This window comes from Glycine max, chromosome 19, assembly GCF_000004515.6.
Source record: "Glycine max cultivar Williams 82 chromosome 19, Glycine_max_v4.0, whole genome shotgun sequence".
In the NCBI taxonomy this organism is placed as follows: Eukaryota; Viridiplantae; Streptophyta; class Magnoliopsida; order Fabales; family Fabaceae; genus Glycine; species Glycine max.
The window spans coordinates 31,080,627-31,103,646 of NC_038255.2; the positions used below are offsets into that span (position 1 = coordinate 31,080,627).

Sequence of the window (23,020 nt, forward strand, 5' to 3'; positions counted from 1 at the left end):
AATCAATCACATGTCAGTTAATCTATGTCCTTAGTAGAATATAATCAAAAAGTGTTTATTTCCATACTTTATAATATATAATATATATGTTAATTTTGATATTTATTAATAGAGTATTAAAAAAATTGGATCCATATAAGATTTGTATATATGATAAGAACTTTGAATTTGATGGTAAGTTTTAAAATAAGATTATCTAATAAAAAGTTATTAAATAGATAAACATTAGTGTAGTTATAGTAGTATAAATAGGTTGATTCTTTCTAGCTTGTATATATCTTTTGTTTTTAAATATTATATCCCTCCCACGACATCTTTGTTTCTTACCATATGATATATGCTAGAATCACTACAAGAGACATACAGTAAGTTAGTCAACCTTGCCATGCCAAACAGGGAAGGGATAGATTGTTAATGGAATTGGGAAATTTTTAAAACAAATATAATATGTGGAATTGGGAATGGTCAATTATCAATATCCTTTTGGGTTGAGTAGGTGGCTACCTTACCCTCTGGTTGACTTGGTATCTAAGTTACCAGCACCACTAGTTTTAATTTCAAGATGGTGATATTAACACTAATGAGTATTTATTTTAATTTCAGGTTCCTATAAATGCTGCTGGTTTGATCAGATATAACTGGTGCCACCCCTTTTTTGGTAAAATTATCATCCATCTCATGAATATGATAATATATAGCTCACTGCTGCAGCTGTGAAAGATTGGAGGTACTAATTATTTGGATGTTTTATTCTTTTATAACTGTTTTTAATTGAGAATATATGAGGTTAATTGACAGGTATGAACTCTTCTTGCATTCCAATATGCACTGTTGAGCCCAAACTTGCACTAAACAGTTAAAAGCCTAGACAGAAAACTATGGTAGTATATATTTGAAATCCTTTATTTTCAATATATGAAGTTTGGACTGTTTCCTTTATTGAAACTCACTACACTTTTTTTTGTTAATTATTTCCTTTTATCGTTTGATTAAATATCTTAATTATTTACTTTAAGTTTTGTCTTTTTTCTTGAACTGATTAGAAACACAGTGCAATTTATATTTATATTTTTATTTCTGTCTTCTTCTAAGTTCTAAACCCAATTCTAAAGGGGAGAATCTACAACCGAACCAAATTATTAAACTCAACAACAAGAAAAGAAAAGTAAATAAAAAAAAGGAGAAAAAAAGAGAGATTGTTTGACAAGTCTACCTATCCATTCCTAAGTTACTTTTCGTATAAAGATGTGATAATATTTGACTTTCACCTTCTCGATGGCTCATGGACCAAGTGTTATTAGTGGCTAGTGCGCATGAATTGTATTCTTAAGTCCAATTACATAAATTAGTGGCTAGTGCGCATCAATTTTGTGCTGTAAATGTTAGAGCAGTATGTTTGATACATCCCAAAAATTAATTTTAACCAGGGAACTAAATACTAAACATGGGAGATTGTGAGAGATCATTGCATTCAACAACAATTATTTTCTTGCTGAAATAGTTGAAAGAAAACAATATTCTATAGGACCTATACAATAGCCTTGACTATATAATCAGAAATAGGTTACTTTAATACATTTTCAGCATATAAATTTCTGTTTTTTCTACCTTAGGAGATTTGCCTGGGCATATGTAGAGAAGACCAGTGAAAGTCCAAGCTAAGAGAGTAGATAAAATGTAAAGTAGCTCTATGACTGGAAGTACTGAGGTAGATAGAGACCAACAAAAAATATAGGCAAAATCATTAAGGATTTAGAGATCAATGGTGTCTATGAACATGATTCACAATAATAGAACAATATATGTAACATTCAACATGCCTCTACATAAAAAAGATACATATTAACGATAAATATGTGCACATCATACCAACTGGATAAGGCTCCTCTAAAGTATGTTTGTCATCAAAGCAAGCAATGGTGTGTCCAACCTTCATTTAATTTAAAGTGAATTGTAATGTTAACATACTAAATAAATTACAAGGATAAACTCATAAACACACCCTTACTAATCACTCTAGAGACAATCCCACTTAACTTGGAGCCATTTTGATACCAATTAAGCTACAAGAATAAGAGACAGGTCATATTACCGCAGCAGGAACAAGAGATTCATCTTGTATTAACACTAATGAGTATTTATTTTAATTTCAGGTTCCTATATCAATATCCTTTTGGGTTGAGTAGGTGGCTACCTTACCCTCTGGTTGACTTGGTATCTAAGTTACCAACACCACTAGTTTTAATTTCAGGATGGTGATATTAACACTAATAAGTATTTATTTTAATTTTAGGTTCCTATAAATTCTACTGGTTTGATCAGATATAGGTGGTGCCACCCCTTTTTTGGTAAAATTATCGTCCATGTCATGAATATGATAATATACAGCTCATTGCTGCAGATGTGAAAGATTGGAGGTACTAATTTTAATTGTTTTATTCTTCTATAACTGTTTTTAATTGAGAATATATGAGGTTAATTGACAGGTATAAGCTCTTCTTGCATTCCAATATGCACTATTGAGCCCAAACTTGCACTAAACAGTTAAAAGCCTAGACAGAAAACTATGGCAGTATATATTAGAAATCCTTTATTTTCAACATATGAAGTTTGGACTGTTTCCTTTATTGAAACTCAATACACTTTTTTTTCTTAATTATTTCCTTTTATCGTTTCATTCAATATCTTAATTATTTACTTTAAATTAAATATGCAGATACTGGAAGGACTTCTTGAACTACTACAGAATAAAGAATGTGCTCACTGGAAAGCTAAGTATGTATCTGGCTGGATCTAAATGATCCAACTATGCCTTTGAATGTCAGAAACTGCATGCAGTTAGCTTGATACTCCCTAGAAATACCGGTATTTTATGACTGATATTGCTCATACTTAAACAATGATCCTTAGCTTTGACCTAATATATAGCCTACTTAATAACTCAAATTTTTCATAATAGTTAAATGAAAACCGCAGACAGTTTCATGCATGATGTATCATTTACAATAAAGCATTCTTTATGCTTATGCACCCTTTTTTATTTTGTTGAGTACTTCCTGACGAGGTTAGCATTAATATTTGTAAAAGGCCGGTCAATTATGTAGGATTTGTATTACGAAAATTCTGAACAATTGATTTTTGTTCTAACAGTTATTAGTTTCAGACTCTTATACATATTCAAAATGGTATTGGTAGAAGAAAGTTTAACCAACCTTCTTTTTTATTAATTACATTTTGTTGGAGTTTAGTATACAAATTTATTTGTAACTTTTATGTCAGTCAGTTATAGTTGCTATTTACATCCTTAATTACACGATTCTTCATACCTTGTGCTTGAGATGTAGAAATAAGCTCTGATATATTGGATATTATGTGTTTTTTGTTTGTAGGTAGTTGCTTCTGAAAAATAACCTAGAACCAATGAATTTTCCCACGTATTGAGGAGTTGCATCTACACTGCTGTCTTTGCCTTGCCATTATTGTCGTCACAGTCGTAGCTGTTATTTACCATATTTTTTAGGTTTGTATTTCTTTGACTCACAACAATGATAATTGAATGCTTCTTTGTATATGACATGATGTATTATATAACTAAATTATGAGCATTGTGAGCGAACCTTAGTTTCCCGTTTGAGATTCTATACATCGATTAATACGGATAGTTTGTATTAATCGGTGTATTGAATCTTGAATTGTCCGTTTGGACAGTTTGGGAAGAATCTTTTTTTATAGTAGATTATTACGTATAGGTTAATTTTCTTTTCTTAAATTTGTCAACATTTCGGTATACTTCATTTCCCTTTGTTCTCCGAGTGCATACTTGAATGTGGTGGATAACAATACATCACCGCTTTCATCTTGTGTACTTGGGGACTTAGGCGAAATGCTGCCGAAATTTTGTCAAATTTAGAAAAGACAATTAACTTGTAGTATTCAATCTACTATAAAAAAAATTACTTCCTGAATGGGATAGGGCCACACCTTTACTTAGAAAAGTGAGATGTCGCATGCATGTTACATAACTTCATAAGGTTGTGCAGCAAACGGACAACATGGATCGAAGTTGGATGAGAGCATCACGCATCACTGCTGAGTATGGGACTGGGGTGGAACAGTTTCTCCAATTTACCGAAATGCATGCCCCCTCCTTGCGCGGCAAATATTTTTGTCCATGTGTAAAATGTGCAAATGGTAGACACCAGACGCTAAGTGAGATAAGATCACATCTAATATGTCACGGGATGATTCCAAATTACACAAACTGGATATGGCATGGGGAATTGCCAGACAATCCAACATTGTCTCACACTGAGGCAATCGATGTAGATACGGGTTGTCGTATAGAAGAAATGATTCGCGACTTAGGGCAGGATGGTTTTCGGCAAGCACATGCTCCTTTGTATGACAAAATAGAGAATGATTCAAAGACTCCTTTGTATTCTGGGTGCACAACATTCACAAGGTTGTCAGCGGTCTTAGCTTTAGTCAACTTGAAGGCACGATTTGGCTGGAGTGACAAGAGCTTTACTGAATTGCTAGTGTTATTGAAAAAGTTGCTTCCTGAAGATAACACGTTGCCAAAGAGTCAATACGAGGCGAAGAAGATCTTATGTCCAATGGGAATGGAGTACCAGAAAATCCATGCATGCCCAAATGATTGCATATTGTATAGAAATGAGTATGCAAAAATGCGCACATGCCCAACATGTGGTGTATCCCGCTACAAGGTCAAAAACCATGAAGAGAGTGATGTTGCAACCGCAGAGAACAGTCATCCAGCAAAGGTTTGCTGGTATCTTCCAATAATACCAAGGTTTAGGCGATTGTTTGCTAATAGATATGATGCAAAACAGTTGATGTGGCATGTTGAAGGCAGAAAAATTGATGGATTGCTCCGACATCCGGCTGATAGTCCGCAATGGAAGGCATTCGATGCTTTGTATCCTGATTTTGGGAATGAGACCAGAAATCTAAGGCTTGGTCTTGCCTCCGATGGAATGAACCCTTTTGGTAACTTAAGCACCAGTCACAGTTCATGGCCTGTTTTGTTGATGATTTATAACCTTCCTCCTTGGTTGTGCATGAAACGGAAGTACATAATGCTTTGCATGATGATAGCAGGACCAAGACAGCCCGGTAATGATATTGACGTGTATCTAGCTCCGTTGATTGAAGACCTACGAACAATGTGGGAACACGGGGTAGATGTTTGGGATGGGAATTTGCAGGAGACCTTTAGGTTGCGTGCAATGGTTTTTTGTACCATAAATGACTTTCCAGCATATGGAAATTTAAGTGGTTACAGTGTGAAAGGCCATCACGCATGTCCTATATGTGAGAAAAATACAAGTTTCGTCCAACTAAAACATGGAAAGAAAACAGTATACACAAGGCATCGAAGATTTCTGAACCAGTTCCATCCATATCGACGATTGAAGAAAGCTTTCAATGGATCTCAAGAAAATGAAAGTGCGCCAAAACCGTTAAATGGTAAAGAAGTACATGATCGTGTCAACGACATCATAACTATCTTTGGGAAGACGCAAAAGAAAACCAGTAGTGAGACAAACATCTGGAAGAAAAGGTCCATTTTCTTTGAGCTTCCTTATTGGTCTGATCTTGATGTTAGACATTGTATAGATGTCATGCATGTGGAGAAAAATGTTTGTGATAGTTTAATTGGCACCCTTCTTAACATTAAAGGCAAGACAAAGGATGGTTTGAAGTGTCGTCAAGACTTGGTTGACATGGGTATACGGGAGCAGTTACATCCAATAGCAAAAGGTTCACGAACGTATCTACCCCCAGCATGTCACACAATGTCAACAAAGGAAAAAAGGAGTTTTTGTCATTGTTTGCGGAATGTCAAAGTCCCTGAAGGATACTCTTCAAATATCAACAGCCTTGTATCCATTAAAGATCTTAAATTGGTTGGCTTGAAATCTCATGATTGTCATGTATTAATGCAACAACTACTGCCTGTAGCAATTCGGGGAATCTTGCCTGACAAAGTTCGGGTTGCCATAACTCGTCTATGCTTTGTTTTTAATGCTATATGTAGCAAAGTCATTGACCCTGCAAGATTGGATGAATTGGAGAATGAGGCTGCCATTGTCCTTTGTCAAATGGAGATGTATTTTCCTCCATCATTTTTCGACATAATGGTTCACTTAATTGTTCATCTAGTTAGGGAGATCCGGTTGTGTGGTCCTGTATTTTTGCGGTGGATGTATCCAATTGAACGGTACATGAAGGTGTTAAAGGGGTATACCAAGAATCAACATCGACCAGAAGCTTCAATTGTTGAAAGGTATGTTGCTGAAGAATGTATTGAGTATTGCTCGCAGTACATTGAAGCTGCTAAATCTGTCGGGGTACCTGAACCTCGTCATGTGACGACACCAGTTGGCAAGGGTACACGAGGCTACAATGTTGTGACAATGACTCGCCACGAGATCTCACAAGCACATCTATATATATTGAATAATACAGCAGAGGTAATTCCATACATAGATGCCCACAAAAAAGAAGTCGCCGCACTTAACCCAAGATTCAACATGATGAGGGTTTTGCAAGAGCACAACAAAACTTTCATGAAGTGGTTTAGACACACAATATTTGCTGATGAGGCTACTTCCAAAACATTACGATTGTTAGCTCTTGGGCCAAATCTAAATGTTCCGACATGGCAAGGGTATCACATCAACAATTATTCGTTCTATACTAAGTCCCAAGATGAGAAAAGCTCGATGCAAAATAGTGGGGTGACGGTTGATGCTGATTCAGATCACTTTTGCAGTGCATCAGACAACAATCCTATTCGAGCATCCATGCATTACTTTGGAGTCATTGAACAAATCTGGGAGCTTGACTATACTGATTTTAGAGTGCCCGTGTTTAAGTGTAAGTGGATCAATGCCCGTACTGGTGTCCGGCAAGATGAAATGGGATTTACCTTAGTGGACTTCAACAAGGTGGGTTACATGGACGAGCCTTTCATTATGGCACAACAAGCAAGACAAATATTTTATGTCGAAGACCCTTGCAATTCAACATATTCAGTGGTTCTACAGGGAAGACCTAGTGGTTTAAATGACGCACATGATCCAACGATGCTTGATATTTGTGAGACACCACCTTTTTCGACAGCTATGCCTAATATGAATGATTCACACTATGTTGACGATGTACACGCAAATCGTAATGATCATGATGAAGGACTATGGGAGAACATTGTTACGTAACTAATTCTTATCAATGACATGTAATAACCTTATGCCTTTTGTGTTTTGTAGATATTAATGTTGATATATTTCCTTTTAAGTTAGTTTATAAAATTAGTACGTTGTTGTTTATAACATACTTCTTTTTCTTTGACAGGTTCATGGCAACCCCACCAGCGTCCCCTCTGCAGTCAAATATTCAGTCACCAACGAAGTGTAGGAATACTAGAAAATCAACACGGCTACGGAGGTTGACTGTACGAGCATTGGATCAGCCAAAACCAACTGTTTACGTGGATGCCGCAACTGGCCGAGGATCGGGTCCATTCAAAGAGAAATTCCACAGTTATCTTGGGGTCGTGGCCAGAGAGAAAATTCCCATTGTACATAATAGCTGGAAAGATGTTCCAGACACGCTAAAGGACCTAGTATGGAATGACATTTTGGTAAGTGATTTTAATATTGAGTACATGTTGGTTTATTTGCTCTTAAAATTGAATGGTATGCAATTTGTCAAACATTTACAAAACCCTTTGTAATGTAGGCAAAATTTGATATCCCAGAAGCATTAAATGCAAAGAAAAAGGTCATGTCCACCGTGGCCAGTAGATGGAGGCAATTTAAATGTAACCTGACGACTAGATTTGTGTATGGTAACTCCGAAGGTCAACATGAACATAATCCTCCGGTCAAATATGACGTAGATAAAGAAACTTGGGAGCAATTTGCTGCAAGCCGCAAAACTCCTAACTGGCAGGTTAGAGGTCAATATCATTCAATGTTTCAAAAAAAAAATGGTGAATATAAAGCCAACTTAATCTTTGATGATTATTAAATAAATTGCTACATCACAGGGAATCAGGAAGAAGATGCAAGAGATCCAAAAATACAATGACTGCCCCCATGTACTTTCTCGTGGGGGGTATGATTTGCTTGAAAAGAAGATGATGGAGGAGAAGATGAACAAAAGACAACATGACGCAATGACAACTGAGAATACACCAAACTCTGCGGATCCCCCATCTCCCATTCAAAGACATGTCAAGTGGGTGTTGGCACGCACTAAGCAATATGGACAAATGACATCAAAGTCGGCACAAGAAATATCTGATAAAATTGTGAGTTGCTTGTTCCATTTGTAATACAATTTACTAAAATTTGAAATAATTGTTTGTTTTTGATAATTTTAAGACTTGGTTGGTCAAATTGTAAGTTAATTGTACATTTATAATGTGTTTGATGTAGGCCTCATTGGAAGAACAAACGAGACAGGGTACCTTTGTCCCCCATGGTCGTGAAGACATACTGAACACTGCCATCGGGCGACTGGATCATGGAGGCCGTGTTCGGGCAGCGGGGTTTGGGGTCACAATAAGTCAATACTTTGGAAGGGCAGCACGTGGCTCTAGTTGTTCATCAGGGTCGATCAGCCAAGTACAAATGGCTGAAATAATTGGAGGCCTACAGGAACAGTGGAAAAATGAAATACAGGTATTGAAAGATGAGTTGAAGGAACAAATCATACTTGAGATGTCGCAGAGGGGATCGTTGATCCCAACACATATTCAGCCAGATATACATGGGTTAGGAGCACGAGTGAGCACAAAAGGGAGCAATGCGGAGAGTGTTCTCAACCCATGTCTGCCTAATGATGTTGCTCCTGTCGAACCCCTTATGGGGTTGTATGTGCAACACCAAGATTCAATTGAGTTGGTGGCCTTGGGAAAAACATATGATGGAGGCTCGACCATACACAATGTGGCTTATGCAGACGATGTCGTAAGGGTTAGTGTTGAGCAAGTTATTGACGGTGACGCTGAGGTCCCATTCCCAGCATCAGAGATTAAGTGTGTCAGGCAGGCCCTTCACACATTCATTGCATGGCCAACACCACTTGTTAAAAAAATCTTTATTGAGGTATTTTACTTTTTATGTTTCCCAATTCTATACATACGTACCTATATCATAACATACTTCCTAACATTACTTTAATTGTTGGTCTCCTTAAATATTTAGCATGAGGGCAGTAGTCCAACTAAAGACACTGAAGCTGTTGAAGCGGTCAACGATGTTGTTGTAGATGACCCCTTGCGCGAGTTGATTAAGAGCCTAGTTGACATTTATGAGAAGCCTGTAGAGTTAGTGTGGGATGTTACTAAATTTGGAATTCCAAATGCAACTGCATCATTGTTCATAACGTGTGCTGATGTGAATGAAATAATATCAGGCGTACAGTGTTTGAACATAGCTATACTACAATTGTGGACCATGTAAATATATTTGATGTCATTCACTAATAATGTATGTCTATTGCGTTACATACATGATGTTAACTGAATTTTTCAACTGTTGAAAATAGGTATATGGACCAATTGAGTCAAAGCTATGGTCTAGGATCGGTGTATGGATTCCTTGAGCCGCAGGCTATACTGAATGCAAACGATAAATGTGGACAATGTCAAGAATACATTGAAAAATGGCTTAAGGAATCGAACCGAGATGTCTATCTAGGCGCTTATTTGAATCAGTAAGTTGACTATGTTGTGTTATATGTTAAATGATGTTTGTGTTATTGATACATCACTGTTGTACATGCAAATGTAGGGGACATTGGCAGCTCATTGTTTTGTGTCCTAAAAAAAATACTGTCGTCTGGTTTTGTTCTTTGCGTAGAAGGGTAGATGTTCATATAAAAGCTGCAATTAACAAGTTAAGTAACTCATTTTAAGTTGTGGAATTTTGGTTATAGAACCCACGGTACTGTAGTAGTGTTGCCCACATTAGCTAACAATTTTAATGTTTATTTTCAGTGCATTTAACACTTTGGAAACCAAGAGTGAGGGGAAATTTGGTCACAGTACACCGCGGTGGATTGAAGTGAAGGTTAGTCGTACATTTTGATTTTGGATACAATTGATTTCCATTTGGAAAACATGTTAATTGTAACGTTGAATGATTTTTTCCATTCAATGTAGAGTCACGTTCAAAGCGGAACCTATGAGTGTGGCTATTATGTCATGCATTGGATGTGGAACATAATCGTCGGGCAGTTGAAGACTAATTGGACGCTGGTAAATTTTGTCTTCATTTTTTGTCTTCATTTTTTAGCACTACGTAACTAATTACTTGTATTTTATATTGTGTAGTGGTTCAATGATGGCACGCCGCTAGACATCAACATGATGACAACATTACGAAAAAAATGGGCAGAATATTTTGTAAAACTTAGAAGCATCCAATGTACAAAGCTGTAGTTAACATGCAAACAACCGCTTTCGTGTTTGTGATGTATTTGATTAAGTGTTAGAAACAATTTACCTGCTGTAATGACTTTTATGTGTCAATAACAATAGATATTTGTTTAAAACATGTTGATTTCCACCTCTAGTCTGCACATGTATTCTGTTTTATACTATTTCCATGAAATTTTATTGTTCTGTATTTCTTTTCTCTCTTCAATTTTACTTGGGGCCACTGCTAAAGTGAATGAAACTGCTAAGAATTTTGGTGATGAAAAGCAAAACCCTTCAGGTGAGGATGATGTTGCTGCAGATGGAAACAAGGAAAATCCTACTAATGAAGCTGAACAAAAAGAGCCTGAGAATAAGGTGATTGTTCTTTGTTTATTTCTAGTGTTCTGATTTTGTCTGGTTCTGAAAATTTTAACATTATCAGTAGTCAAGCAGAAGATTTTTTATTTGTCACTTATAACTGGCTCATTATGAAATTGTAATTGTGCATATGATCATAGATGTAAAGTCACTTACATTTACAGGAATATTCTAGAGTCTGTTGAATCAATGATAATCCGGTAAAGTTTACCTTGACCTTTCTGGTATGAGTTCTCACTCATTGCTTTGGATCTTTATTTTTTATTGTTTTTGTACTAATTTTATGTTGTGCACTTTAGAAATTTAACCTTGAATTTGAGAACTCCTGTGATTATTCCATCGTTAGTCACAGAAGAAATTCTCAATTGGCTTAATTTCCATTTCCATCATTAAAATTTGACAATTTTCCTTCTCAATATTGGGTGTATTTATACTTCTTGCATTTCTTAACATGCCTTTTATTTCTATTGTTGTATGTAGAATTTCTTAGTTAATGCTTTTAGTTTGTTTAAATTTGATAGCTTAATTAATACCATTTTGGATAAGTTGTTTTATGTTTTTTTTTATCAAAATTTTAACTAACAAAAACAATATAGTGGTGCTTGGTCTGCGTTAAGATGTTGGAGTTGAAAGTGGTAGGCGGAGAGAGAAAGAGAGGTCAGTGAGTGTATTTTCCCAAGAAGACATAAAAAAAGTGTCATTGTTGTGCCTTTTGTTGCTGTTGCTGCTCCCTTCTTGTGTCCTTTCTAAACTCAACTTTGACCCGACCAAAGGGTGCAGGAACAACCAACCAAGAACCCTCCCTCATAGCTTTCGGCGCTTTTAATTCATTCATTAATCTCAGGTAAGAACTCTTTCTTCTGTTGCATTCCCAATCTCTCTCTCTCTCTCCCTCCCTCAAGATCCTTCTCTTTTTTTATGTTGCTGATTATTTATGGAGGGTGGATTTTGGCTTAGGAGATCTCTAAGTTTGGTGTTGCATATGTAGATCGAGATGCGAAGATATTCTCCTTTTTTTCTTCCCTTTTTGTATAGTTTTTTAACAGTAGATTTTTTTGGGTACCATTTTCGACTATATTCTCTTTCTGCTATAAACTTTGATGATAAGGTGGTTGTACCCTGCATGTATTTTAATTTCATGGTACTTCAACTGCTAAGCTTTCATGCTTCGTGTAGAGAGAATCAGCATTCAAAGCATCAAATAATTACCCTCAAAAGTAAAATAGAAAAAATAGGACCATTCTTGCCCCTATAAATGAATTGATAACTTGATGATTCATTGATTCTGCTCCATGCCCGAAATTGTAATTCTTTTTTAACACTCATGGGCATCTTAATTATCCTTAACTTCACTCTTTGTATCTGATAATGGGGTTTATCCATTTGATAAAATTCAAGTAGTTGTAGGTTTGTAACAAAAAAAAATTAATAAATAAATCCAAGTTGTAGGTGATCATCACATTGTTTCCCATATGCAGGGATTAGAATATTGCAATGTCTGTTAAATGTAGCATTTTGGTTGAATAACTTGCTCAGAATAATCATAAATTCATATCTGAGGTGTGGGCTGGGAACTGTTCTGGCTAAAACGTCAATTCATAGTTTGTTTCAAGATACTCTTGCTATCCAGCTGTGCCCTTGAGTCTTTCTTATTTATTTATTTATTCAGATGTCTTATTCTGTGGATTGATAATCTATTATTTGCATATATTATTGCAAGTTGCATGAAGTATTAGCTTGTGGTTGACTTGAGATATTCGTTTGAGGTGGGAGAGCCTGCTTGTGTTTGTTTGCTCTGCTCATGTCTTCTTGTTAGGTGAACTCAAGTCCATAGAGGGTGTGTTTTTGAGTAAACACCTTAATTAAGCAATGGATTCAATAAGCTCTTGTCAAATGAGCATTTGTTTATAAGCTTGATTGTGAAGACTAGTATAATTAATTAAAAATAACTTATGTCGTTAATTAGTTAAAACTAATTTAAAAAGAACTTAATTGGTTAAGTTTTACCAGGAAGTTTATTGAACTAATAAATAGAGTTTTTATAGAAATGTCATAATAAGCTACTTCCACAAGTCTAAATAAGCTACGATAAATGCTGCATAATGCAAGTATGCAATAAAGGAGAGTATTGAAAATTGAAACAACGGTTTCTGGTGGAGCTTGATCAATGCATCTTCTTTGTAACAGATAACATGGGCTTAGTCTGCAGCTGAAGTCGTCGTTTTCGTGAAGCTGATGCTGAAGAAAATGCTCAGGTCTTTTGTCCTTTATAAATTTGGCACTTATTAAATTAGAAATAATACTGTTAAATAAGCTTTAATTTGATGAATGTGGCGTGCATTTGCAGGATGCAGAAATTGAAACAAGAATCAAGTTAGAAACAAAGGTTGAAAAGCATATTCAGAAACTTTTATTACTAGGTGTGTTTTACTAGGTGTGACTTTCCTTATTTTATATAGCAATCTGTAGAATTATTTGGAGTTTAGCAATTAGCATTAATACGTAATGTGGTTGTACTCCCCAGAGTTTGAAGGAATTATATGTGTGTGCCACAATCTCTTAATATACCGTGCAAATACTAGCTTTTGTTATTTATTTTCTGAACTTATTTGTGTGTTAATATCTCTGTTGTTTAGGTGCTGGAGAGTCTGGGAAGTCTACAATCTTTAAGCAGGCAAGAAATTGCATCTTCTCAACTGCTTGTGAATTATGATAGTATATGATTGCTATTGGGTGTATTTATACTTCTTGCGTAAATCTAATATCAAATATTAAAGCATAACAAGTGAATAAAGTACCATGAATTTGTAAGTTTGTGAAGTTTAACTGTGATAACATATATAATTAAGCTAAATTAACAAGAATTGTGTTGTGCAGGGAAAAGCTGTAGGTTGAGATGGTTCAATCAATTGGACCCAAGAATAAACAGAAATCCTTTCACAGAGGAAGAAGAAGAGCGTCTTCTAGCTTCACACCGGATTCATGGTAATAGATGGGCTGTAATTGCAAGACACTTCCCAGGTCGAACTGATAACGCAGTAAAGAATCATTGGCATGTGATAATGGCAAGGATTCGGAGAGAAAGGTCTAAAATTAATAATCCAAAACTGCAGCCACTTTTTGCTCCAAACTTGAAGGATGACCTTGAGGCCATCCCTTCTTTTGTTGAGAAGTATTATGAAAAGTACAGCCACCCTTGTGTCACACTCACACATAGCTCTTTTCAATTTCCCGGCAAGAAGTTTTACTTTCAAGATCCAAGTTCTGCTGGTTCCACTGTGCCTCCAGGTATATGCATTTCATGCTTTCTAGGTACAACTTCATTCAATAACTAATTGCATTATATATATATATATATATATATATATATATATATATATATATATATATATATATATATATATATATATATATATATATATATTAAGTTTAGTCTCATTAATATAGTTTTTTTGTCAGGTAAAAATGAAACAGTCAATATGTTTATTATTATTATTAGGATGTGTTTCATTAAATTAGTTTATAAGTTAACTAAAAACTTAAAAGCTATAAGTCAAGAGTTGAAAAACTAAAATGCTTATAAGATAAAATTGATTAAATTGAAAATGTTTGGTGAGATTGACTAATAACATAAATGATAAATTTAAAATGACATACAAGATGACAAAAGAATATAAAAAGAGATTTTTATATTAAAATGATAAATTCTGGTTAAGGAATAAATAAATAGAAGTTTATGTTAAAAATTACAATTGAGTTATATTGAAAATACAAGAATATACTATTGCGCTTTCAAATAAGTTTAATGAATATATACTAATAGTACTATAAAATAATTTTACATTATCATTTAATCATAAATTAATAATTATTTGTATGATTTTTAAAATAATTATTATAAAAATCAACCATCATATTTTACATAATATAATTTATGATTAGACTATAGTGTAAAATTATTTTATTCTAGGAAATGATAACTCTTTTTCACTTCTAATAAAAAAAAACTTTTTTATTTTTAATTTTCTAAATATTGTCTTTAAGATGCTAGCTAGTTAGCATTATACTCCAATTGTGTATTGGGCACCAATCATTTTTTCTTATAATTACGCAATTAGCTAGTTAGCATTATACTCCAATTGTGTATTGGGCACCAATTTAAATGTAACTTTTTTATTTCATCATCACAGTAATTGTCATCATCTAGAGGTTTTCTTATAATTACGTAATTAGATACTCAGTGCTTAACTTTGAAACTATCTATAGTCATAGTTTCTGATATTTCCATTATTCTATTATAATTTTTTTTTAAGAAAAAGAAAGTAATTGCTTGCACAAAATCAACTAATGCTATCTATGATGACTAGCTAGAGTAACGAGAAGAAGAAGAAGAAAAAAAAATATTGCATATATAATAACTAGAAAAGTTCAAAATAACAAATTATTGTATGCATATATTGTTGAAAGTTAGCATCATTGAGATTTTATTATTATTTGACGCATTCATTTCAACACACTGTTAGTCTTATTAATTAATTACGTAGGTCTAATCTTTGTTAGCATTTCCCACATAACCCAATAATATAGATTCTGTTTTAAAGCATATGTCATATAATAATGTCTTGTTAGCATTTCTCTTGCTGACATGATTTAGATATATAAAAAAAGATATTGCTAACAAATGTGTCATAACAGTATTGATTAAGAAACCAAATCAAAAAAATATTTAATGTGAAAATATTAAGAGAAGACAAAAAAGATTATAAATAATATATATTTTTACTTTTCAATAAAAATATTTCTACTTCAATTTTCTTAATTAATGTTCTAAGAATCCTGATTAGCATTTTCCATAAAAATAATTCTTCAAAAAATAAATATCAAATGCTATCCTCTACAATTTTATCCGTAGCGTGTTGAAATTCTATTTAAAGCACAATGAGAACTAACCTGCACGCTTTTTCTGCATAGTTTCAATTGCAGAGAGGAAGGAGTTGTAGAGGTCCAGTGTTATGAAAACTGATTTGACTGCTGCTTCCTTGTTGGGTTCTTGCACAGCTTTGAGCAACATTTTGTTGTGATCTTTGGAGATCACGTTCAAAAGGCCAATGCAGTTCGTACGGCAAAATATCACATTTAACACAGGGAAACACCCAATTGGCTGTAATAACCCAACTGCTACCTTTTTTATCCCTAAGCTGTGAATGCGTTTAAGATTTACAGACATTTGCTTCACAAGGGATTCCATGAAGCCTGGTAAATCCTGCAAAAGAAAAACTAAAATACTATTCACATCTGTATTACTATGTTATGTTATATTCGTAATAATGAGCATAGCTACATTTGGAAATGGACTACTCTAGTTTTAGAAATGGACTATGTTATGTTATATTCGTTTAAGATTTATCAGTTTTGGACGTGGCATGGTAATATGCTTCCACTTTTTATGAACAATTTGCCTATACTTCCTTTTGCAAACACCACCTACATTACTGAAATATCTACTCAAATTAACGGATATATATTACCATATTTCAAGTTCAGAAAAACAGCAAACCAAAAAAGTCATGATAAAGCAATCATATACTTCTTGCATTTCTCCAATGATGACAGCTTTATTAAGTCTAGTTTAGTTTTACGTATTAAATTTGTTGTACTAATACTTGATGTGAGCCTCACTTGGATTTTTTCTTTGTAGGGAGGTGATAACGACAAGCGCAGAGAGACACTTGACAAGGAAGATAAATTAAAAAAGGTGTGACTGCAATTTTTGGTTAATAATTCCATTACTTCTGATCATGTAATCAACAATTCCATCACTGAAATTGTTATTTCTGGACAAGGCTCGCATTTAAGTGTTAACTCGTTATTTAATTTATTTTACCATTTTCATTGAATTACAATGGGATTAGAATGGATACTGCACCACTGTGGCTGCTGTATTGTTTGTTCTTTTGCTTGAAATGCAGGGAAAATTGAATGAGAAAAGAGATGTCAATTGGTTGTGCTTGTGCGTGAGCTGATGAAAGTTGTGTTCATTAACAGATATATGTAAGTTGGAAGTGAACAAGAACAATTTCAATACAATTGCTGATGTTGGTTCTTAAAATTAAGTAACTTGAGAATATTATTTGAACAAATTAAGTAACTAAATATTATTTGTTCTCCCACACTTTATGATCACTTGGTGTGTCATTGCCTTCTGGTGCCACTGCTTGACATTGGTGACAGGATTTTACTAGAGATTGGATGGCTGATAGTAGCACACAAATGGTGGAAGTGGCACCTGAGATGACATATAGAATCCATAAACTTCTCAGCTTCAAACTGTCTGTATCATCGGAGGTCACGTTGGAGCATGATGCCGGTGAGGTAATCAACCACTTCTCTTCCAATCTCTTCAGCTCTGCTTTTTTTGAGAGATGTAATATAGCTTTTGACACGTCTCTGGCCACTGGCGAGCCTTTCTGGAACATCTGCATTAGATTATTTGAAAATTCTGTCATAACTTAATGAGTAATACTAAACTCCATAAACATTTTGTATTCATCCATCCGAGTAAGTATGTAAAACTGTGTCAACAAAATCTATAGCAAAATTGTCTGATTCCCTAACATTGTATTTGTTGAGATTGAAAATCATAGCCCAAACATAAAAGAAAAATTGCACAAACACACAACTGCATATGCACGCACGCGCACATACTATGGATTTAAATTTGTTTAACGTATTACCAAAGCTTCTAGATATATCTAATGATGGGTGAAATAGAATGATATGTTATGATTCACCAAAATAAAAAGAATGATATTTTATGATGGAACTTCCATACCATATGTTATGATATTTTCTCTTTTCTCAACCAATTGAGACCTCTTGATCAACTAAAATGTTGTTTTATATATTTTATCAATTATTTATAGACAGTAACTTTTTTTAATATCTTATATCAATTATTTATAGTCATATTTATCACTATAAACAATATGTTTTATTTATAGATAATTTATTCATTATAAATTATTTATTTTAATTAACCTTAAATTATTATGCAGGTTAAATATGTTTTTACATCGGTGCCTATGTCACCACCGATGTAGAAGTTCTCATATTCAACATCGTTGCTTTCTGTAAAACGGTGTAGAAAGCGTAACATACTACATCAGTGCATACGTCACCACTGATGTAGAAGTTCCCATATTCAACATCATTGCTTTCTGTAAAATGATGTAAAAAGCGCAACTTACTACATCAGTGCCTACGTCATCACTGATGTAGAAGTTCCCATATTCAACATCATTGCTTTCTATAAAACGATGTAAAAAGCGCAACTTACTACATCGTTGCTTAATTTAAAAACGATGTAGAAAATAAAAGATCAACATCGTTGCTTAATTTAAAAACGATGTAGAAAATCCGCCCTCAAAAAGCAGAACCAATGTTTCTACATCAGTCATTAGTATAGCACCGATTTAGAAAAAAAACAGCTTACTACAACGTTCGCTTATGGACTGATGTTGAAATTTTTAAGTTTCAACATCATTATAATCAAAAACGGTCATGCACCGTTGTAGAACATTGATTGTGACCGATGTAGATCATGCATCTTCTAGTAGTGTTGGTGTCAAATGTAACCACATCCAAAGAAGCATGGGAGATTTTGAAAACCTCCCTTGAAGGTGTTGATAAGGTAAAAAAGGTGCGCCTACAAACTCTACGTAGAGAGTTTGAATCATTACATATGAAGGAATCCGAATCTATCTCAGATTTTGGCAACAAGGTGTTGGCTATTGTGAGCCAAATGAAGTGTTATGGAGAAAATATGGAAGATGTTCGTGTGGTGGAAAAGATCATTCGCTCCTTAATCGCTAAATTTGATTATGTGGTTTGTGCTATTGAAGAGTCTAAGGATTTAGACTCAATGACTGTAGACCAATTGATGGGTTCTCTTCAAGCCTATGAAGAAAGGTTCAATAGAAGACATGATGAGCCATTGGAGCAAGTCCTCAAAGCCAAAGCTTCTTTGAAAGAAAATGGAGGAGAAAGTAGTCAAAGAGCACGTGGACGTGGTCGTGGACGTGGTCATGGCCAAGGAAGAGGAGATCGTGATAATTTTGACAATAATGAATGGAGGAGCCATCAATCCACTAGAAGTCGTGGAAGAGGAAGAGGAAGAGGTAGAAACAATTATGAAAAAGCATATGAAAGGAGGTATGATAAATCTAATGTTGAATGTTTTAATTGTCATAAATATGGCCATTACTCTTGGGAGTGTAGAACAAATGTTGAAGAGAAGGTCAATCTTATTGATGATAAAGAAGATAAAGAAGTTGAAGAGCCAACACTACTACTATCACTTAATAATGGTGAGAAGGAAGACAAATGCTTATGGTATCTTGACAATGGAGCAAGCAATCACATGTGTGGATGCAAAGAGAAATTTGTGGAACTTGATGAGAAGGTGAAAGGAAATGTTTCTTTTGGAGATTCTTCCAAGGTGCAAATCCAAGGAAAATGTACCATTTTAATTTCTTTAAAAGATGGTGCTCACAAATTAATCACGGATGTTTACTATGTTCCTAAACTAAAAAGCAATATTTTGAGTTTGGGACAACTTGTTGAAAAGGGGTATGAAATTCATACGAAAGATTGTTGTTTATGGCTTCGAGATCAAAATTCTAATTTGATTGCCAAGGTGTTTATGTCAAGAAATAGAATGTTTACTTTGAACATTAAAACCAATGAAGCAAAATGTTTGAAGGCTAGCATAAAAGATGAATCATGGTGTTGGTATATGAGATTTGGGCACTTGAATTTTGGAGCACTAAAATCCTTAGGAGAGGAGAAGATGGTGAAAGGGATGCCTCACATCAACCATCCTAATCAATTGTGTGAAGCATGTCTCCTTGGAAAGCATGCAAGAAGGAGTTTTCCAAAAGAAGCTAATTCAAGAGCAAAGGAGCCTCTCCAACTTGTTTACACCGATGTGTGTGGCCCAATCAATCCTCCTTCATGTGGTAACAATAAATATTTCTTGCTTTTTATTGATGATTATAGTAGGAAGACTTGGGTTTATTTTCTAAAGCAAAAATCTGAGGCATTTGTAGTTCTTAAAAATTTTAAAGCTCTTGTGGAAAAGGAGAGTGGTTATGTAATCAAAGCTCTAAGATCCGATAGAGGTGACGAATTCACATCAAAAGAATTTAATGAATTTTGTAAAAAATATGGGATTCGTCGCCCTCTAATGGTTCCTAGATCTCCACAACAAAATGGGGTAGTGGAGAGAAAAAATAGAACTATTCTTAATATGACTAGATGTATGTTGAAGGCTAAAAATATGCCAAAGGAATTTTGGGCCGAAGCTGTTGCATGTGCCATTTATTTGTCCAATTGCTCCCCAACAAAGAATGTCAAAGATCAAACACCATAAGAAGCATGGAGTAGAGTGAAGCCAAGAGTTGATCACTTGAGAGTATTTGGGAGCATTGCATATGCTCATGTACCCGACCAAGGAAGATTCAAGCTTGATGATCGGAGTGAGAAACATGTGTTCATTGGCTATGATGCAAGCTCAAAAGGCTACAAATTGTACAATCCAAACAATGGAAAGACAATTGTGAGCCGAGATGTCAAGTTCTATGAAGAAGGCATATGGAATTGGGAGGAGAAAGAAGACACTTATGATTTTTTCCCGTACTTTAAAGAAATAGATGAAGAAGCCTTGAATCCAAATGATTCAACTCCAACACTTTCACCAACTCCTTCAACCAATGAAGCCTCATCATCTTCCAAAGGGAGTTCAAGTGAAAGGCCAAGAAGAATGAGAAATATTCAAGAATTATATGATGAAATTGAAGTTATATATGATTTGTTTTGTCTTTTTGTTGACAGTGAACCCTTAAACTTTGATGAAGCAATGAAAGACAAAAGGTGGAGACAAGCCATGGAAGAAGAAATCAAAGCCATTGAGAAGAACAACACTTGGGAGTTATCAAGCCTTCCCAAAGGTCATGAAGCAATTGGAGTCAAATGGGTGTTCAAAATCAAGAAGAATGCAAAAGGAGAGGTTGAGAGACACAAAGCAAGACTTGTAGCTAAAGGCTACAAGCAACAATATGGAGTTGATTATGATGAAGTGTTTGCACCGATTGCCCGCATAGAGACCATTCGTCTTCTTATTTCCTTGGCAGCTCAAATGAAGTGGAGAATTTTTCAGCTTGATGTAAAATCGGCATTTCTAAATGGCTATCTTGAAGAAGATGTCTATGTTGAACAACCAATGGGTTTTGTCATCGAAGGTCAAGAAGGAAAAGTCTTGAAATTGAACAAGGCGTTGTATGGTCTAAAGCAAGCACCGAGGGCATGGAATACTCACATTGACAAGTACTTCCAAGACAATGGGTTTGTTCGTTGTCAAAATGAGTATGCTCTTTATGTTAAAACTTTTAATAATGGTGATGTCTTATTTATTTGTTTTTATGTGGATGACCTTATCTTTACCGGTAATAACCCAAATTTGTTTGAAGACTTCAAGGAGTCCATGTCTCGTGAATTTGATATGACAGATATGGGACTCATGTCATATTACTTGGGAATGGAAGTGAAGAAAACGGAGAATGGGATCTTTGTCTCACAAGAAAGCTACACAAAAGAAGTGTTGAAGAAATTTAATATGCTTGATCGCAATCCCGTGAACACACCTATGGAAGGTGGCTTGAAGTTATCAAAGTTTGATGAAGGAGAGAAGGTAGACTCCACGGTCTTCAAGAGTCTTGTGGGGAGTTTAAGGTATCTAACCAATACAAGGCCCGATATTCTATATGCGGTGGGAGTTGTGTGTCGCTTTACGGAGGCTCCTACCTCTCCTCATCTAAAAGCCGCAAAAAGAATTCTTCGTTACTTGAAGGGTACAATTGATTTTGGATTGTTTTATTCTCCCTCCAATAACTATAAGCTTGTGGGATTTTGTGATAGTGATTTTGCCAGAGATGTTGATGATAGAAAAAGTACTACCGGATTTGTATTTTTTATGGGTGATTGTGTTTTTACATGGAGTTCTAAGAAGCAAGGCATTGTGACACTTTCTACTTGTGAAGCCGAGTATGTAGCTACAACTTCTTGCACATGTCATGCCATTTGGCTAAGAAGATTGTTGGAGGAACTTCAGTTGTTGCAAAAGGAAAGCACAAAGATCTATGTTGATAATAGATCTGCACAAGAGCATGCCAAGAATCCGGTGTTCCATGAACAAAGTAAGCATATAGATACAAGGTATCATTTCATTAGAGAGTGCATTACCAAGAAAGAAGTAGAATTGACTCATGTGAAAACTCAAGATCAAGTTACGGATATTTTCACCAAGCCTCTCAAATTTGAAGATTTTCGAAGATTGCGAGCAAGACTTAGTGTGCAGAAGAATTTTCCAATTAAGGGAGGATGTTAGATATTAATTAGAAAAATAATAATAACAAGTTTTATGTGCCTTAAATTGTGGAAGATGAAAGTTGTAAAGTTATAAGTTACAAAGTCTTGAATAAACAATTATGTGAGCATTCAGTATTCTTGAATAAGCAAATTATGTGAGTAGTCACTCTATTCTAGTATAAATAAGGGATTATATTCTTGTATTTTGTGTGGCAAATGAAATAAAATCTTCTTCTTCTTCCAACGAAAGATTCAGGTATTGCCTTCACCTTCATCAGTGGTAGGGCCTGTTTTGTCTCCTTTTCTTTCCTAGTAATCGACCCCTTGTCTAAGTGACATCCTTCCAGCACCTACAACACTTCTAGAACACACTGGCAGAGTTACTTTTCCTTTTTCCGATATTCTCAAGTTTGTCCCTTTCCTTTTAACTGAATTTGAGTGCTCCTTGTGTTTTCCAATAACCTCCTTCCAAAGCTCCCAATCTTTACCTCATTCCTCATTCCAATTACCTTGTTTGCTCTCATGGGAGATGCTTTCATCCATGTCCCATAGGGTAAATCATCTAGATCAATTTCATTCGTATCTTCTTCTTTACAGTCACTCCTTCATCAAATGATTCAAGCATTTGCACAACAAACAAAGACTTCCTAATCTGTCATATTTGAACAAAATCTCCTTTATCATCTTTTCTCCTAGTTTTAGAGTAATTCCCCTCTTTAGTGGCCGAGTTATATCCACTCCTACTCTTATTCTGAAAGACTT

General features: G+C 34.8%; 1 protein-coding gene, 1 long non-coding RNA gene and 1 other non-coding gene across 11 annotated transcripts in view; all 3 read left to right on the plus strand.

Annotated features, from left to right (window-relative positions):
- LOC100804859 (uncharacterized) overlaps window positions 1-10,592 on the plus strand; it is a 29,656-nt gene extending 19,064 nt beyond the window's left edge. For 5 of the 8 annotated variants that reach the window (XM_041013004.1, XM_041013006.1, XM_041013002.1 and 2 more), the window contains 15 exons: window positions 604-727; window positions 2,154-2,214; window positions 2,294-2,417; window positions 2,717-2,775; window positions 3,390-3,520; window positions 7,381-7,669; window positions 7,768-7,980; window positions 8,078-8,341; window positions 8,469-9,140; window positions 9,240-9,493; window positions 9,583-9,750; window positions 9,828-9,932; window positions 10,034-10,106; window positions 10,199-10,294; window positions 10,370-10,592. In XM_041013004.1, the coding sequence (XP_040868938.1) occupies window positions 7,385-7,669; window positions 7,768-7,980; window positions 8,078-8,341; window positions 8,469-9,140; window positions 9,240-9,493; window positions 9,583-9,750; window positions 9,828-9,932; window positions 10,034-10,106; window positions 10,199-10,294; window positions 10,370-10,477 (2,238 nt within the window). In that variant the 5' untranslated portion in view covers window positions 604-727; window positions 2,154-2,214; window positions 2,294-2,417; ... (1 more) ...; window positions 3,390-3,520; window positions 7,381-7,384 and the 3' untranslated portion in view covers window positions 10,478-10,592. Of the gene's footprint in view, window positions 1-504; window positions 525-603; window positions 728-924; window positions 2,215-2,293; window positions 2,418-2,716; window positions 2,776-3,389; window positions 3,521-7,380; window positions 7,670-7,767; window positions 7,981-8,077; window positions 8,342-8,468; window positions 9,141-9,239; window positions 9,494-9,582; window positions 9,751-9,827; window positions 9,933-10,033; window positions 10,107-10,198; window positions 10,295-10,369 lie in introns of those variants that run through there. The other 3 variants (XM_041013007.1, XM_014771914.3, XM_014771915.3) reach the window with 3 other exon arrangements.
- Window positions 10,593-13,018: 2,426 nt separating this feature from the next.
- Window positions 13,019-13,509, plus strand: LOC113000420 (uncharacterized). The gene is made up of 3 exons (XR_005890114.1): window positions 13,019-13,089; window positions 13,182-13,254; window positions 13,471-13,509. It is a non-coding gene; the product is annotated as an uncharacterized protein (transcript).
- A 2,298-nt stretch (window positions 13,510-15,807) lies between these two features.
- On the plus strand, window positions 15,808-18,530 carry LOC102667699 (uncharacterized). Of its 2 annotated transcripts, XR_001386591.3 has the most exons (5): window positions 15,808-16,090; window positions 16,533-16,589; window positions 16,804-16,885; window positions 17,066-17,206; window positions 17,890-18,530. It is a non-coding gene; the product is annotated as an uncharacterized lncRNA (long non-coding RNA). The 2 variants fall into 2 exon arrangements; XR_005890113.1 differs by lacking the exon at window positions 17,890-18,530 and having other exon boundaries at window positions 17,066-17,448.
- The last annotated feature ends 4,490 nt before the right edge of the window (window positions 18,531-23,020 follow it).